The 19,743-nt window shown below is 39.8% G+C and overlaps 1 protein-coding gene across 8 annotated transcripts in view; it reads right to left on the reverse strand.

Annotated features, from left to right (window-relative positions):
- Nucleotides 1–5,041: 5,041 nt before the first annotated feature.
- TAB3 (TGF-beta activated kinase 1 (MAP3K7) binding protein 3) overlaps nt 5,042–19,743 on the reverse strand; it is a 48,419-nt gene continuing 33,717 nt past the window's right edge. For 7 of the 8 annotated variants that reach the window (XM_082332265.1, XM_082332264.1, XM_082332263.1 and 4 more), the window contains 4 exons: nt 17,720–17,880; nt 14,343–14,436; nt 12,629–12,712; nt 5,042–9,636 (listed from right to left, as the gene is read on the reverse strand). In XM_082332265.1, the coding sequence (XP_082188391.1) occupies nt 9,488–9,636; nt 12,629–12,712; nt 14,343–14,436; nt 17,720–17,880 (488 nt within the window). In that variant the 3' untranslated portion in view covers nt 5,042–9,487. Of the gene's footprint in view, nt 9,637–12,628; nt 12,713–14,342; nt 14,437–17,708; nt 17,881–19,743 lie in introns of those variants that run through there. The other variant, XM_082332266.1, reaches the window with a different exon arrangement.

Here is a 19,743-nt window from a genome sequence, read left to right on the forward strand (position 1 = left end):
ATTTTTAACCATGAAGGACAACCTCTACCAATAAAAAGTTAATCACAATGCCTTGAATACAGTATTTCATTTAAATAACTACACAAAGGAAACAACATATTTTACTCTTGATGTTCCTCACCGTCATCTAACTCTTTTCACAGCTGAATACTGAATATTGTGAATAAAAATAGCAACTGGCTGTAGTTTCTCACACCTTCTGTTACTAAAAATCTTAGTCTGCCAAAACATTCGTACTAAACTGGATCCTCTCTTCTTCAGCGGGACCCACACACGCAGTTGTAGAACTGAGCTCCAAAACACTCTCTTCTGGTCAGGCACAGAAAAAAGTCAGCTGTAAGGCATTATACAGGCACTATCAGATGTTCAGATGTCTTTAATGATAACACGCTGCACTTGGGTCAGCATGCTTTCAAAAGGGGTAGTTCAGATTGGTTGCCCCAAAAGCAGAGAGAGGGAAGCAGAGGCTCTGAGAGGTGACCAAGACCACGAGAGGAACCGGTGTCCGAGGTGGTGCTGGGATTTCTGAATCCTAATGGAACAGCATGAGCGGTGACCTCTTCCCATAAGAAATTGGCACGACATACTTAATAAACCTACCTAGATTACACACGTGCATATCTGTCACGGCAGGTCTTCAGCATCAGACCAGTGACCTGCAGGAGGCCAGCAAGGCCTTTACTTGCAACTGGCAAAGGCAGGAGAAACATGTGGCAGCTGAAAATCGAACGACTTGATAAAGATCTGCATATCTGCAGAAGTTAGAAAAAACCAGACAAGATAAAATTCTTCTCTGGGAGACAGTAAGTTATTCCTCTGGATAAGGAACAGGTCCCTCGTTTGTCAGGGCAGAGAATTTTTTTTCAAGGCAGTTTCTCTCCTAGAACAAATTTGTGAGCTGGAAAAAGAGCAAATTGGTTATCTTTCACTTCCAGTTTTAAGGAACAGCTTTGAAAACTACTGGGAAACATTTACACACTCTGCATTTATTGCTGTAGTAAACTTGCTTTCATTTTTAAAGCCAGGCAACACCATGTGGGAATTTCACACACTTGGTGATTTTTATAGCTCATGAAAACATCTGTATTTCCCTCCTTGGTGGATAGACGATTCATGTCACAACCAGAATACACTGAAATAGCTTAGCCATATTTAGCATAACATCCTGCTATTCCTCTGTTGTCATTGGTATGATTATGTCTCTTTCCTGGGGTTTATGTGCTCCGTTCTCCTGAAGGACTGCACTTTCCAAAGTGCATATCTACGGCTACATCCAGCCGGTGGTGTGGAGCTGCGGAATCGTGTAGCCTGATGGCGACGAGGCTGCAGCTGCTCTGTGCCCCCCAGTCAGAGCAGCAGCAGGGCGGAACACGCGTTCCCCATAGGCACACGTACGCACAGGGGGGCAAAACGCAAGTATGGATACACACAGCTGGGCACACAGATCCACGTGGACAGACACACTCGGTGTTTGCATGACCCCAAACGGCACCAGCAGTCTCGCCCCGATCCCCTCTCCAGCGGATCAGGATGGAGGTCTGTCAGGGGCAGCACGCGCACGCGTGCCCAAGGCGGATCCCCCGGCAGCGGGGCTCAGGCCCAGGCTCCCTCCAGGGGCTGCCCCGGCCCCTCGCCCCCCCAGCTGCTGGCACCTGGCAGCCAAGCGCAGCTGTACACGCTTCCATTTTCCTCCAAAGACTTCTCAGCCTCCTTGCTGGAGGCAGGGTATCCACCCACCCTGACCTACAAGGACTGAACGTGTACAGCTTGGAGCCTAATAATCTGATTTTCCATTACCCCGGTAGTGCAAATCAGCCTCTGGCAGTCTTGTCGAAGTATTAAGGAATCTCTCAATCCTTTTTCTTTGATCCACATCTCTTCTGCAGTAGTTTTCCTATACTGCAAGTTACACCATAGAACGCTGACGGGTTTTTGCTAAGCATGTAAAAAAACCCCTAAGGCAGCAGGTTCCTGAGGGGAGAGAGCTGATGCACTGGGATCTAATTTAAAAGATCCGGAATTTCCCTTTGTAGGCATCCAAGGTCTGACCAGCCACCAAGATGTGCTTGCCTCTGACCCTCTGGCATACAGGGTCTTTCCAAAATCTGCTACCAACAGTTAAGACACAGTCAATGCCAGTTTGCAACGGGAGCGACTGGGCTACTGGGAAGTCGCATCAGAAAAATAAGAAAGCCCAAGACATCCACCCCACTCCCCCCAAAAGCCCTGTTCTGGAAGGCACTATTTTCTCTACCCCTTTTCTCAAGCAGATCATATCCCGTGCAGTTCCATTTGATTCCCAGTGAGGAGTATATTTGAAGAGAGCGGCAGGACACAGCCGCGCTCCGAGATCAGCGACCCGAGTGACTGCAGGGAGTCTCAGCATTGCCATTGATCCACGTAGATTGGGAAGACAAGGAGAAGGAAAAATAACTATTGCTTCTCAGTTCTAGATATCGAAAACATAGCAGGGATTTGAAATAGTCAACCTCTCACAAGAACAGAATTCCTACTAAGGATTTGTTAGAAAAAACAGACGCTGTAAAGAAGTCACAAATGGTAGGGCTTTGCACCTGAGTCCCACTGGAGGGGGGAAAAAAATTCCAAATTTAAGGATTAAGTAGCAACCTAGGAAAGAGCCAGTCAAAAAAGCACATTGATACACCTAACCCATTCTCTGCTTTTCTAAACGATTAGACTGGGGGGGGGATCACTTGAAGTTCTACATGAACAGCGGCTCTGGCACTGCGATACAAATTGCATCAGCCGCTATTCCAGATGGAATAACATCTCAGAATAGCGTTTCAATTACGAAGAGTATTTTTCATGACAGATCCTGCATGCACACAGCTGTTCAACACTCACACAGTTGTCTTTAAAAGTTCATACATCTATTTGGATTTTTTCACTTCCAAGAGCCTGCTTCATTTGCAGAAGTGTTGCTGGAGAGAAGGCAATGCTCACAAGGTGAGCGTTTGCACCAAGAACTCTTACACACCCGAAAGTTAGTAATTTGGAAAAATTTTGCTATTAGATAACTTCAGTCAAGGAACCATCAAATACTTGGGGAGCCTCCTTGGCCAAAGCAGGATATATTTCATCTTGGACTAGAACTGGAAGCCAATCAACCAGGAAAACATGACAAAACCACTGCCACATGCCTAAACTTCTTTTTTAAAACACTTCCAAAAAAATGAAGCTTTCAGTCAAAAATCAAGTAGCACCTGGGTTGCATGTCTTTCATTCAGAGGCTTTCTGGTTTTGTTTCTAAAGCAGCAACAGAATGGTGTTTACTCCTTTTTTAAGCAAGACTAGCAAGAGAGCCTTTGTTAGCTTCAACAAGATCACTATAGTTCATGAATAAAGGACAATTAATTTGTTAAAATCTTAAAACCGAACTTGTAAATCAACAAATATGTGCAAGGTTTTAAGTCTTGCCTAACTGGAAATAAATTATCTGCAGAGTAGAGTTTTTATCTTTTTTTTTTTTTTTTTTTAATCAAAACACTACTGTTTTCTAGAGAGAGAATATTTTGTAAAATACAGTGTTACTCCTGCAAGAGGCTTTTATGGGCCTGCCCTGGTTTTTACTGTCAAACTAGAACATGTCATAGTCACAGACTCGCTATAGAAAAATTAACATAGCCCCTTTCCCCAACAACTTTACAAGGTTTCCACAAACGCCAGGTAACCCATTTAATACCTAACGATTTGAGTCCAGCTGTTAGGTGAAACTCCTTACCTAAGTCACCTCCTTCCAAGAAGTGTATTTACCATCAGAGAGGGTGCAATTAAAGAATATACAGTACTTACCCAGCACTATGGGTCATCTTGACTGATCAGAAGTAGCAGCACTTAATTCCTGGAACACTTACCAGACCACAAGACGAATCCTCTCTTTAAGTGCCACAGGCTTAAGACATGGTGCAGTACTGTCAAAACCAAGCAATTCTTATGAATAAATCAATTAGTTTTATGCGATTGCTTCAGGTAGATCCTCCTCCTCATGACTTTGGGGAAACAACAACAAAAAAGAAGTGGCCACGGTCAGTTGTTAGATCTAGTGTCTTTTGGCTTTGGGTGGTCTGCATTAGCATAATATATTTTACAGGTACCTTAACATATTTAAACTTTTTTTAAAGCTTTGAAAATACTTTTAGAAAATTAAAAGTTTCAATTGCACTGATTCCTAAAGAGAAAGAATTAAATGCTTGATTAGAATACAAACCTATCCTGAAATTTTTATAAATTCAATTTAGCAAAAGGAACGAAAGACTCAAGTTCTTACACATTTGCTGACAAAAGCTCAAAACCAAAGTTGCAGTAGGTTTGTTAGACCAGAATGTGTTTAATGACCAAAACCGTATGTGAACAAGACACAGCTGTAGCACAGCTACGGAGCTTTCAAGTTTTCGATTATGGTGAGCCGATACAGTCAAGACAATTGAGAAGCCATACTAATATAAAGAAATTGCCAGCATACTGATTTATGCATTTCAAATTCTCCACCCTCTTGCAGAGCAGTGCCTTTCTGTAAGAGGTTATAGCAGAAGATGGACTTTTGTAATCCAGATACTCGACATTACTGAGGGTAAGCAGGAATGCCTGCAATCAAGACTACAAACAAAAGCTGATCATCTGCTACCGTAGGTAAAGCTACTCCTTTAGTAACAGCTTTCCCCTCAAAAACAAGAGAGAAGCGATGAGCTCAACCTCACACGCTGAACGTCCCACGTCCTGTTTCTACCCCAGACGCTGCACAGAATAGCCGTCGTCTAAATGGGACTCCTGCTTACACAAGCTGTCCGCATCCACAGGGACAGGATTTGGACCCCAGTTCAATGTTCAGCAGTTGCCCAATGAGAATCGTATTGATCACCAAGAAGAAAGCCCCCAAAAGCCCTGAAACAAATTTGCTATAGCTAAGGGTTCAAGTGGAAGACCAGAAACAATCGGACTATGAAAGCAAAAGGCTGTATTTTTTAAATGTTTCCTACTACATACAAGAACAAATGCAGGATGTGATGTTTGCTTAGTTTTATTAATTTATTTTTGCAGGAATCTGCAACTCGGAGTATGCACTTTCTGGAGGTACCATGCATGCATAGCCTCTGAATGCTTTTATACAATTTCATCTCTTAGTAATAAGTTCATTCACAGCATACACAAATCTAGAATGTAGACACCATATATACAGGATTAAACAAGATCGTGTCTTCTTTTTTAATGAAAAAATTTAACAGGGTTTCACACAGCAGGAAATATGGATTAGATACACTGGTGCCACCATAAATAAATAAGTTTCAAGAACACAGTTTTTTAAAATCGGTTTCAAAGGTACTGAAAATCCAGGATTATAATATTGCATTAACTCCATTGATTTCTGATTATTCAAAACCAAGAAAAATATTCGCATTAATATTTATGGACATAAACAGCAATGAAAGCCCCAAACTGAAGAAATCTGGCAAAATTCAGTCACGGCTAGCTTCATATAATATTGACATTTTGAAACGAAACAAATGCAGCAGCACATAGAGACAGTACTGACTATGAGATGTGATATCTGTGCATGTCTTCTTTCTCTATGGGATTTAGAGTCACTGTAGTACAGAGCACGTAAATTCTGTGGTACCAAACAAGCTGATGAATTGTTTATGTCCAAACGTCCACTTCTCGTCAGGATAGTCATTTTTCACATTCTAGGGTATACCACTGAATTTTAAAACAGAAACTATCATCCTGATGACAAGCTTGTTCTTAACATATTTAATATTCTCACATTCTTTTTTAAAACATTCTTTATTGTTTTTATTTTGTTTTGTCCCCATTTCAACTCAAGTATTTTTATTTCAGTTTCAAGGGGGTTTACAATCAATATTAAATGTAAAAGCATTTAGAAATTGAAATGAGAGATGTATAACTGGGACAGATAAAGTAACCGGAAGAAAGTTTTTCTTTTTAAAAAAAAAAGTGATTTAGTAGCATATCATAACCAGAAAGTACTGAGACCAGCTCTTTTAAGAATTATTACACCTTTTCACCACACCTCCCATTTTTCAAGGGAAACACACACATACCACAGACACACGGATACACAATTCAATCTAAGACTACATTTTACAAAGTACTTCCTTTTGCTTCACTTCCCACCCCTTTCCTCTTCACCCAAACAAGACTAATAATTACATCAAATTAAAAGTAGATCCAAAGTTCAGGATTTCTTTTGGTTTACTATGATCTGAATCATTTTCCACAAGCCCCACTCTAAATAAACTTTTAAGGAACTACAGTAGTATTCTATAATTAAAGGGAATTCATCTTAATAGCACAGTAAATATAAAATAAGCTTTATAAAATTTCAGTGAACAGTGAAATAATTTTGAATATCTGAATGTCCAAGTCAGTTACAAACTCTACCACTCTAGTAGCACGGTCGAGGGAAAGCTCAGTCATTAAGGAGAAAAAAGAAAAACACAAGTAGTGCATTAACTCAACACAATGGCATCAGCATCCCACCATTCACACACACACACACATTTTATACAATACAGTGCATTTTGTATGCCAGCTGACATTAGGGTTTTACGTGCATTCAATAAATATTACATAAACCAATCTTTTTGGCATAATCTACAATTCTGTTGGGGTGTGAACAGCGTCACCTGCTTTCAGAAGGAAAATGGATCTTCCAATATTCAAAATACAATTTACATTCTAACAAACTAAAAATATTCAAGCACCATGTAAAGTCTTCACTATTAATGATTGAGTATGGGCATTTACAAGTAAAAAAATACATCAGAAGGTTGTTGGTTTTTTTTTGTACAAGCAACAAATGAGAGCAATTGAAAAACTGGAGGGAAATTATCGGTAGAAATTAATTTGCAATTTAACAGCACTCAGCCTTCCAAAAAGTCTCTTGCTGACACAGCAGCTTTCCTTCTCTTCCTCTGGTGAAGCTACGACTAAGATTAGCAAGTTTCCATTTATAGTTATTACAGTTCAGGGAATTATTGGACTGCATGCATTTCCCCCCGCCCCCCCCCCCCCGCCTTCAAAAGTAGCATCTATTCTGCCTGAAACTGGCACAACTCTATGGATGCATGACACACCTACTCTCATTTGCTGACTGCCATTTCAGTTGCTATCATTTTGTAATTCCAGCAAAAACAAATCCTTCTAGAACTTCAACAGAAGTACAAATGAACAGAAAATTGAAATAATACAAAGGCAAAGGCATCAGAATAGAAAAGTCGTGAAGTTACTGGTATTGCTTTGAGTAATTCATTATATATCTGATAACAGCAATGGTACTGCTTATCCTAGGTATAATGCTTCTGCTCTTCTGTTTTCTAGTTACCTCAGTTTTGTCAGACTGTCCACTTACATGAACAAAATTAATATTTCCCTTCTAACTTCATTTGACAGTAATTTTTTTACCCCTTTCCACATGTGATGAGCTCCCCACACAGTAATATAAAAAGGGAGGGGGACGGAGGGGAAGGGAGGGGACCTAGCTCTGATGCCTTTGACTTTGTTTTGCTCATCAGTGGTGCACACTGATTGCTGGAGATCTCTTAGCTTATTTAAAATTATGCTGAAGATTTAATTAGTGCAAGAACATACTGAAAAATGCCAGACAAAATATTGGTTCCTCATCTAAGATCACAGTTTCTTTTTTACTGTTATCTTTATAAACTGCAGGGCGAGAAGACACCAGATTGAGCAACGCAGTCAAGATGAGTTTTCCTCCACCCACCCCTTACAAACGCTGCTTGATTTTAAATAAGGATTCAGACACATGATTGTTCTACCACAGCTTAACATGTTATCACACATCAAGTGAATTGTGGTAATTGACCATATGGATGTGGCTGCCATGAGCTAAGAACAGTTTAAAACGAAGTAGTTTAAATCCTTCTGGTAAGGTTTAGCTAGCACATTTTGCCTCACAGTTGCAAAGTCAATTACCATAACTCAGCTGACATGCTTGGTTGCGTCTCTGAATCTTGACAAAGTTATACCATAAAAACTCAAATGCACTGTACCAGCTTTTGACCAGTACACAAGAACATCCTACTCAGTCGCACAGTTGTGTAACACAATCATTCAGCTGCCCAAACCCAAGTTCGGTTTCACAAGTATTGAGTGCTTTATTACAGCAACCTGAAACATTCAAACAAACTGAACATCACCTTTATAATACAGTGTATCATATGCATAAAAGTACCAGTATGATTTTCAGTTGCAAGTCTTGTATTCTTTAACCTATGGCAAATATTTCCTGACCAAAATAAAAAGAATGCAGTGTGAAATTTTTCAGGATCTGGCATCTGCTATTTTATACAGGCTGGTTTATTAACAATGTGCAAATAAACCTTTACTGAAGAGCTAATTGAATAATTATCTTTCAGCTAACTTTGAACTGGGGCACAAAGTACCTTCTGTGCTGTAAACATCATGAATTCTTCACAAATTGGAAGCTGAAAAGGCCTAAGGAACTGGGTACAAACTCTTCTCATACACAACCACGGCTGAGCTCAAGTCTTCAGAACAGAATTTGGAGTAGTCTGTGTTTGGCATATGTCCCTGTGCTGCTACAGAGCACAGGCTTAGAAGATTGTTGTATATAAAAGCATACTTTTAGCTTTGAAACACGACAGCCTAATGAAAGCATGCAGCAGTATTTTCATCTGTAATATGGTAGAATTCATTCTTAGTTTATTACCAGTGTTGACACAGCCAGGTGAGCACTGTACAAGCAAAAGGGATTGTAAAAAATTACCTCTGATTAAACTCTCTGTAACACTCATACAGTATCTCATTTAGTCACCTTAGGTTACTATTTCAAACAGCAATTTTTTGTAGACATAAGTTACCCTGAAAAAAAGCAGCAATTACAAATACCCTTCTCCTTGTTTTTTTATACATTGCAAAATTTATCGTTGCATTTACCTGTCTCCTTTTTCAGTAGCTTACAATCTAGAAGCACAGGGAGCCTTTGTTTTCCAGCTAGCTGTGGCCAGGTTAAGTCAGCTCTGGCTCTTCAGTTTTTCTGGTTAAGTGTAACATTTCACACCATTACTAAGAGTCCTATAATTTTTTAAAAAAAAAAACCCAAAACAAAACAGTATATTTTTTTTTTTTTTAGAGCCACTAAGCAGTAACTATAACCACAGGACTAAACACCAGTAGTTATTTGCTTTCCTGTATACATTCTTCCCAAAATTAATCCTTTTACATTTTCAGGTTTCATTTTCTGCTTTGCTCACTGCAATGGGATAAGAATTTCACCCTTAATTTATTTATTTTTAGTGTAGCACAAGCAGAAACATCTTAACACATTACTCCCACCCCTTGCAATATGAAGATTGTTGACTGGCAAAGGCCGGGCAGATGGACTGAAAGGTTCCCCATGTTTCCTTCTCCTACAGCTGTCAGCTTGAGAGCCTGTTTTCAACCCAATGCAGCCCCTTCCTGATTTTCAGGTGTATCGTGGCATTTCACACTGCTCACAGCGATTTAGTGCTGGGTGATTTAGAAAGGTGCAGCTATCACAATTCCATGGAGCCCCTTCAAAGTCTTCATCTCTTGGCTGAGTCCGTGTAGTCTGTTTGGAGCTGTTTTGATGCTCTAAAAAAAGCCAAAGGAAAACATTTTTACTTATTTCAGAAGAGAAGCATGATAGGCAAGATCATACTACTGGTTTGTCACTTCGTTAAACATTCTATCTTAAAATGAACATGGAAACCTTTCCACTTAAGTAACATTAAAGGTCTTTTGCTAAAGCACTTCTAATTCAGTTTGTGAAACCTGAATATTGGAAGTATTTAACTTCTGTAAAGAGTCCCTTAACCATACTACATCAACAACAAAAAGAGCAGTCACCACTCTTAGGTCACTGATACTGCTAAACGTTTAATAGCTTAAAACGTACTGAAAAGTTTGCTACTGGCACTGCAACACCATCCTGTTAAGGAATGACTTCATAGGTTTACATACCGCAGTCTATTACCAAATTCTAAATTCCAATAACCCTACTTTACCTGAACTGAAAGACTTCTTCTAACTTAGTTCCTTCAAACAGTCTGACAGATTAATATATTTTCAGCATCTTTTTCTAGCACTTATCCAGGCTGAAGAAAATACAATATAAAAATAAAATGGTAGGCCTGGTTCAAAACAAGATGATTGTTTTTCTTCCTCATGGCTTTGCAGCAGGGATGTGTGTATGTGAAGCAGCACTTAAGTCTGTTTTCATTTATAAAATCAGTATGTATGCAAATCATACATTAGGTATCATCCCACAGAAAGACTCGCTTTTCTGGTGTCTCTGACCACCACATCAAGACCTCAGGTTATCTACTAAAAGTGACAAATACTCCCAGGATGTGGAAACACAACATTTTACAAACTGTTAATATTTGAAACAACATTAGCACACACACCTAGAAGGTAAGGTTAAGATACCCATCTGCTAAACAAACATCTGTAGAACAGCTTAATTAAAAGAGAACTTACATTGTAAAAAAGGACTGCAATTCGTAATTCAAAGTGCACACATTGCTGTCATCTGCTAAGAAATCTAGCAGATGGCCAATGACAAAATTAGTGCAAATAGTGCTTAGGTTTGTCTTCACAGACATACTTAAAAGTAATCTTCTTGCTTAGATATAAACCTTCTCCAGTCCAGAAGTTGTGTAGTGACATTAACAGTGCTTGGCCTCAACAAATTCCTTCTAAGCAAGCAAGTAGTGTGGGCACTAGACTGCATGCATGTTGACTAGCCAGATGGCAGCACAGAGCAGACCCTTGTCTGCCCATGCCGGTCTGTCTGCCCATGCCTTCAACAGGTGAATATTAAGGAAATGAAATTTTTTAAGGAAAAAAATCATTTTGATGACTCCATGTTAACAGCTAATCTCAGAATACAGTACACCAACCCTAAAACTGATTTCTAGTAAGTTGACAGACAAAACGGGGAAACTAGTCATAAAACTCATACAAATCCTTACAAGACACTATCTTTCCAATTGCCAAATAAAATCACTTATTTCACACAAGTTTTGCACATTATTTTGCTTTGAAATAATAAATCAAATAGGCTAGTGTAATTAAGAGAATCTCTTCAAACATTACGAAGTAGCAGTGCCTTAAATCAACCGCACGACCATGGCAATTTAACAAGAATCCAGGCAGCTGCCTTCAAGCCACTGCTCACCTGCTGCTACTGTCTTTCCTGGACACTACCACCTATGCAGGGAACACATCCCAGTACTGGGGTTTTTTTTGAACCACGAGCAGTAGTTCTGGGCCTTCTCTTTCTTTTAAATTTCCACATACTAAGCATTTCATTGCATCAAAGGGTAAAATACTTCCTTCAAAACAGGGGGTAAAATTTCCTTATATGAATTCAAAGTTCAACTGCAAAAACCTTTATGAAGTGCTTATCAGCAACTAGAACTTAATTACAAAATTTGGATTTTCAAGTAGACTATATGATTATTGATTCAGAAGAGTGACTTTTCCACTAATAATTTTAGTACATGCTAGTTACAGTAAGAGGAGACACAATATTATAAATCTTATCACAGATAACACTTTCAGAGAAAAGACCACTGTTTTCTCTATATCAGAGCACAGGATCCTAGACTGGCTATTTCAGCAGAAAGATACGAAGCGTTTAAAAACTTTCACTAGCATCTGAAACCATTCTTTTAACAGATTTCAGGACGAAAAAAAAAAGTCCAAAAGCACCTGAGACAAATGGTAGGATTCTGCTCCCAAATCACCACTGAACGTAGTGGAGTTGAGAGAGCTACTGGGCTACACGGCCACTAGGTGTCTACTAACGGTGAGCTGAGTCACTCTGGGACGTACTGCCCGAGTCTCCACTGGGCAAAAAGTGAGACTAAAGACATGGCTCCTGTGCTAACACAAAACTTAAGTGTCCTCAGCTGGATATGAATCCTAGATACTATGCAATTAGCATAGAATATTTTAGAAACCAGTAATGAACTTGTGCAAGTGGGACACGGTTATCTCTTTAGACTGATGTGAGGAGACTTGTTCTGTCTTGATCCTTAAAATGTCTGAAGCTCTTGCTGTGCTGAAACTTCAGGGCTACTGTGAAATTCATACTCTGCACAAAAAATAGGTAAAGTGTGACCAGTCAAGTTAAAATATAATTAAAAATATAAATGCAAATTTTAAAAAGCTGCTGTGACCAATTAAACTTGCCTAGAAGAACCCAACTAAACTATAAAATCCTAACAATACATATTGTAAGACAGCTAAACAAACCTGACAGAGCTTATAACCTAGAAGTATTTTAAAAAAACATCATTAGGAAGCTCAAGTTAATACATAAAAGTTTGTGTATTTACAAACAACATATTAACAGAACATTAATTTGCAACAACCTGTCTGAGGAAAACAAGTTGTAGCCAGGATTGCTGCACTTACATAAAAATGTTCTGTTTTGGTTTATATACAGAGAAAAGTTATAATAATTAGAATTGCTTCCTGTCATCACAGGGGTTTTTCAAAAAAGGGGGGGGGGGGGGGGGGGGAGGAAGCTTTCTCAATGCAGATTAGGTAACTTGATGCTTGTTTGTTGACCTACCCTTTTTATATGGCTTTGGTGGCACAACAGGACCAGGCTCTATGTTATCATAGAAGTTACACGTGGCTTTCGGATCAAAGTTCCCTGTCAGAAAAGAAAAGTAAGAAAGCGTTAACTCCAAGGTTATTTACATACCTATGCTAGTGATATGAACATCTAGAGGCTTCAGATTTTATACATCTTTTTATTATGACATTATATGTTAGTTTTTTCCTGAGTAGTCTTTTGTCACATTTTTTTTTTGTGTTGATTCTAGTAATTTTTAGCAGGCCAATCCTATATTGAAGAATCAACTCCAGCTCAATGTTCTGTACTGCTTTAAAAATATGTGAAAACGTAAATCTTTCTGTAGGACCCATTCTTGGTAAAAAAGGAAGACTATGCATATTTAACCTATTTGATTGTATTTATGTCAAGTTTCTGTTGCAGAAAGAGGATTTTTAAAGACCTAAGTAGATTTCTGTTTGCCAACTTCTTGGTTGCAACCTGTAGTTCTGTTCTGTATTACTTGGTCAGAGCCTTTGTCAGCAAAAATTTAAAAACTTAAGTAAAGAACCTTCACTAAGGAGTATTTTATTTTTTTTTTTTTTAAGTTTGCTCTTGACAAAGTCACTTTTAAGTCACCACTTTCTTGGTAATGTAACTTAACTTGGCCAACAGAAATATTAGCAAGTCAAGTTTATCAGGTTGCAACTGAAAAAGACAGCTTTTAGAGATAAGTGGATATTGATAATCAAAATTAAACTTTAAAGAGTCCAAGTATCCACATTTAAGCACATACTATATTAGAGTCATAGAATCATCTAGGTTGGAAAAGATCCTTAAGATCATCAAGTCCAACCATAAACCTGACACTGCCAAGTCCACTACTAAACCATGTCCCTAAGCACTACATGTCTTCTAAATACCTCCAGGATGGGGACTCCACCACTTCCCTGGGCAGCCTGTTCTGGTGCCTGACAACCGTTTCAGTGAAGAAGGTTTTCCTAATATCCAACCTAAACTTACCCTGGTGCAACTTGAGGCCATTTCCTCTTCTATCGCTTGTTACTTGGGAGAAGAGACCGACCCCCACCTCGCTACAGCCTCCTTTCAGGTAGTTGTAGAGAGCTACAAGGTCTCCCCTCAGCCTCCTTTTCTCCAGACTAAACAACCCCAGTTCCCTCAGCCACTCCTCATAAGACTTGTGCTCCAGACCCTTCACCAGCTTTGCTGCCCTTCTTTGGACACGCTCCAGCACCTCGATGTCCTTCTTGTAGTGAGGGGCCCAAAACTGAACACAGTATTCGAGGTACAGCTTCACCAGTGCTGAGTACAGGAGGACAATCACTTCTCTAGTCCCGCTGGCCACACTATTTCTGATGTAAGGCAGGATGCTATTGGTCTTCTTGGCCACCTGGGCACACTGCTGGCTCGTATTCAGCCAGCTGTTGACCAACACCCCCAGGTCCTTTTCTGCCAGGCAGCTCTCCAGTCACTCTTTCCCAAGCCTGTAGCGTTGCATGGGGTTGTTGTGACCCAAGTGCAGGACCCGGCACTAAGCCTTGTTGAACCTCATACAGCTGGCCTTGGCCCATTGATCCAGACTGTCCAGATCCCTCTGTAGAGCCTTTCTACCCTCAAGCAGATCAACACTCCTGCCCAGCTTGGTGTCATCTGCAACACTCCCGTCCATATTTAAATTATGTTTTCAAAAAAACTATCAATTCTATACCTCTAGATTGAAGGAGATCAACTTCTTTCAGTGTACAGTCAACATTTATCTGGAGCTGTCTGTTCAGGCTTCTCAATCTGGTCATTTCCTCAGGCTAGAAAGAAACAACCCAAAATAGTAATTGTGGGGTAGTCAGTATCTGATCTGACATAGAAAGAACATTGCTATAACTCTGTTAAGAGCTTTATTAGAAACCGAGTGGTTTTATAGATAAGCCACTGAAAAAAGTAGCCAAGATTACACTGTCTGTCCCATCCCCCCTACCCAGTTTATTCCCTCAAAAAACATTCTTCTACTGGCATCTGAGGAAGCAAACAAACCAAACCAACAAAAATGAACAAGTTACTTAATATTAAAATTCATGAATAAGACGACATAGCTCAAGTTTATAAAACCATACACCTTATAAAATTCTGTATAAATTGATGACTTTCTACATGAGTTTACATCAAGATGATCAGGAAACAGAATACGAGCGGCAATTCACATTAATTATTACTTGATTATAACGAAATAAGGTCAGAAGTTTATTTGCATCACCCCAAGGAGATCCAACATGCCAAACCTTCTAGCCCAGTATATTTAAATCATCAATGTTGCAAGACAGTAATTATTCTTAACAGAATAATCAGTTATTTGAGTCCATATATTTGCATATCATTAAGAAACCCTAAATTACATTAAGAACATTAAAAAATGTTCTTAATGCTAGCAGCAGTGACTACTAACATGTATGTAGGAATAACTATCCTATCCTAGGATACATTCCAGCATCAGAGTGTCACAAAATCACAGAATGTTTGAGGTTGGAAGGGACCTCTGGAGGTCATCTGGCCGAGCCCCTCTGCCCAGACAGCAGACAGCTTTTGAATATCTCCAAGGATGAAGACTCCACAACCACTTGGGGCAACCTGTGCCAGTGCTCAGTCAACCACACAGTAAAAAAGTGGTTCCTAATGTTCAGAGGGACTCTCCTGTGTTTCAGTTCGTGCCCATCGCCTCTGGTCCTGTCACTGGGCATCAGTGGAAAGAGCCTGGCTTCATCCTCTTTGCACCCTCCCTTCAAGTATTTATATACATTGATAAGATCCTCCCTGAGCCTTTTTTTGCAGGCTGAACAGTTCTAGCTCTCTCAGCCTTTCTTCATAGGAGAGATGCTCCAATCCCTTAATCACGTTTGTGGCCCTTCACTGGACTCTCCAGTGTGACCATGTCTCTCTCGTACTGGGAAGCCCACTCCTGGACACCATACTTCAAGTGTGGCCTCACCAGTGCTGAATAAAGGGGAAGGGTAACCTCTCTCCCTTTGCTGGCAACACTCCTAATGCAGCCCGGGATATCATTAGCCGCCTTTGCCACATTGCTGGCTCATATTCAGCTTGGTCTCCACCAGGACCACCAGGGCCTTTTCTGCAAAACTGCTTTCCAGCTGGTTGGCCCCCAGCTTATACAGGTGCATGGGGTTGTTCCTCCCCAAGTGCAGGACTTACTACTTCCCCTTGCTGAATGGCATGAGGTTCCTGCTAGCCCATTTCTCTAGCAAAAATTGTTGAGGTCCCTCTCAGTGGCAGCACAGCTCTCCTAGTTTTGCGTTATCAGCAAACCTGTGAAGGGCACACTCTGCCCCATCACCCAGATCATTAAGGAAGATGTTAAACAGGATTAGACCCAGTATTGACCCCTGCGGTACACCGCTAGTTACTAGCCTCCAACCTGACTTTGTGCCACTGATTACCACTCTCTTGGCCTGGCTGTTCAGCCAGTTTTCAATCTACCTCACTGTCTGCTTATCCAGCCCATACTTCATCAGCTTCTCTATGAAGATCTCACCGGAGGCAATGTTGAAAGCGTTACTGAAGTCTACGTAGACAATAACCACTGCTCTCCCCTCATCTACCAGGTCAGTCTCTTCATCCTAGAACTTTATCAAATTGGTCAAGCTTTACTTCCTCTTGGTGAATCCATGCTGATTACTGCTGATGACTTTCTTGTCCTTCACGTGCCTGGAAATGGTCTCCAGGATTAGCTCCTTCATCGCTTTCCCAGGGATCAAGGTGAGGCTGACCAGCTTTTTGTCCCTTCTTGAAGACAGGAGTGACATTTGTGCTCCTCTAGTCTTTGGGCATTTCTCCCAAACACCATAATCTATCAAAGATTATCTAGCATGGCCTCGCAATGACATCTGCCAGCTCCCTCACCACTCGTGGGTGCATCGCATCCAGGACCATGAACTCATGTATGTCCACTTTGCTTAACTATTCCCCGACCTGATCCTCTTGTACCTCATATACCTTCCTTGCTCCACACTCTTCCCTGAGGTCTGTGGGACTCGGGATTCCTGAACGCCTGTAAAGACTGAGGCAAACAAAGCATTCAGTATCTCAGCCTTTTCCATGTCCTATGTAACCAGGTCTCACTGAGCCATGGGCCCACATTTTCGCTAGCCTTCCTTTTGTCACCTACGTACTAATAGAAGCCCTTCTTTTTGTCTTTGACATCCCGTGACAGATTCAACTCCAGTTGGGCTTTGGCTTTCCTAACCTCATCCTTGCACACTCAGACAGTGCCTCTATATTCCTCCCAGGAACACACCTGCCAAATGCTGCCCTGAGACAGGCAAGACATACAGCAGCCATACTAGCTAAGCAGCTAACAGCCCCTACTATGCCCTCCAGCCTACATCTGTGTGCAGCTTACTGTGAGTAAGTCTGAACTGATTTGACTAACAACTGCACAAAGTGGAAGTTATTTTGCAGTCAGATTAATTCTCTTATCAGAGCCATACAGATGTTTGGGCTAGAGTCACTTGCAAGTGGCAGTCACACAGATAGGAAGAATCAATGAGGAAAAGAGGAGAGAGATATGCCAATTATTTGAGCCAACACCACCACTGAAAAGTTACTTGGCACATCCTCCACATACCAAATGGGAAACAGATTGTCTAGGAGATGTAACTACTCAAATAACAAAATACCACAATATAACAAAGTACCTTTTAAAAAAAAAACGTGAAACTTTGCTGCATGAACACTAAGCTGTATATGGCTTAGGCTCTTTAAATAGACTTGGACATACACTTTTATAGGTTGTTAGGAAAGTAACTATCTTTTCAGTTCTGGGGTCCAGAAAAGCATATGTATACAAGTTTCAGAAATTCTGTTGCGAACAATAAGGAAGGTGGACACATATCTGTTCCTTTACAAGAACTTCACAAGAATTAAAAGAACTGCCTTACGACAAGCCAAGAACTTACAAAAAATCATCTCCAAAGATTGAAGATTTTATACCCCAAAATATTTTTTTGTATAATACTTTAGTTCATGAAAACACAAAAAATAAATTTGTATCTTGAATTAAAATACTAACAAATTGCTTACTGTTGGAATTGCAGTTGTACAGCTAACTCTTCGAAGCCGCCTCTGCATTAGATCATGCTCCATACCGTTGACTTCGGCTTTCAGGCGTTCGAGCTCGTCTTTCTCAAGCTTCAGTTCCTTTGCTAATCTCTCCATCCTTGCTCGTTGATGTAACAGCAAGGCTGATGTTTTACATGGAAGAAATAGTTACTAACACACAAAACCCTGTAAAACTAAATTCTTAACTTATGCATAAGATTCATGAGTGACCTTTCTGGAAAAAAAAAGTGATCATAAACATGCAGCCAAATATCAGTGTGAAGATGCTTTCATGCCAAATGAACTACAATTTAGAACAAAGTTCTTCCAGAATAAAAACACATTTTAGACAGTAACTTGAAGTTGATATTACCATTTTGGTCAAAGCTTCTTTTTTTGCATTTGGTCTTTCTCGTCTCAAAAATACAAAGGCACCTGTACAAGGAGACAGCTTCTCAGGATGAAACAGCAACCTAGTTATATTAATATTGTACTGACAAAAAAAAAAAATAAATACCAGAGGTAAGATCAGAAGGTAAAACACACTTCACATCTGCTGCTCAATAGGAGCTGACACACTAGCCTTGAGACATTAGCCAAATGTCAGTCCTGAACTGTTTTTTTTCACTGCTATTACAGATTATGCTATAATAACTTTAAGTAGTTCTAAGCTTTTCGGAGAGTACTGTAATTCTCAGCCCTAAGTTCCCCAGTGCTCAAAGGCAAAACTATAGAACAGACTAGAGAATCCAGAAAAAAAAAAGTAGGGACAGCTCAAGTGCTTCAGAGTCTTTAATTCTACTATAGAGCTGATTCACTGTCTTCTAACCTCTCCGCTGTTACTTCTTCTCTCATATTTTTGTCACGGTACTGAAATTTATGACTCTCGGTCACAAGCTGATGTTGGGCTCCCAGAGCAGCCAAAGAAAGAATTCTGACTAGCTAGAAAATAACATTCAGTTTCTGCAGGAAGAGTGCTTCTCAGTATCTCATCATGATGCAAAACTGACCAAGTTAATTAGTGTGATGCTTACCACTTTCTGATCTGGCTGTTTTTACCTGATTAAAGTCTACTAGGACAGAAAAATATAAAATAAATTTGCTGTGGGTATTCAGACAAGCACACTGCTCATATAACAATGTTCCAGCAACCTGTTCAAATGTGCGAAGACATTGTAGAATCCGCAAAATGCTATTTCATACAAAGCACCAGCCAGCACCTGCCCTTTTCTTCACCCCTATCGAACACAGGCAAAGAAAAAACACATAATATCTCAAGAATATTTGCATACTAACTAAAAAAAAAGTTAGAAAAATATGTAACAATATGACACTTAATTGGGGGGATTAAAAAAAAACAGTCAGGAGCATAAAAATGACAGTGTTTTTTATCAGATATCAGTATTCTGTGCAAAAAAGTAGCACTACACTTTGGATTTTGTATGGATCCACCAATTCATGGCCACAGAATAAACACTGAAAATCCTATCCAAGAATAACATCAGATGTTTTTATAATACAGGCACTAGTATTGCTGAACTCTTTTCTACTTTTTGAAGTAGCAGAAGTCATCCAAGTAGAGTTTAAGAGATCGCAAAATTTAAAAAAAATTAAAAAAAGTACAGATACCAGGCTCTATGATTTTCCGCTATTACTATCAAACCCTGTCTTTGTATGACTCCTCCAAATTAACATCTGATATGACTACGTTACATAGCTTCACATTATACTCCAGTACAACTCATCAAACATGACTCATGCTACAAAGAAACAGTGGAAGTACAGACACCAGAATGCATTTTTGGTGACACTTTACATAGTGGTTCATATTCAAAAGAACATTAAATAAACTTGTTGCCTATATTAAGCTGTTAAATAGACTCTTCTTTAGGACTCCTTTGTGGTAGTAAAGAATATAACGTTTATTATTCTACAACTTATTTCTATCAAGAGTTCAGAGTGCAGCAATACCAAAGGCTATAATAAAGTCCCAGCCATGGTAGGTA

Source organism: Platalea leucorodia (genome assembly GCF_965183815.1).
Source record: "Platalea leucorodia genome assembly, chromosome: 2".
NCBI lineage: Eukaryota > Metazoa > Chordata > Aves > Pelecaniformes > Threskiornithidae > Platalea > Platalea leucorodia.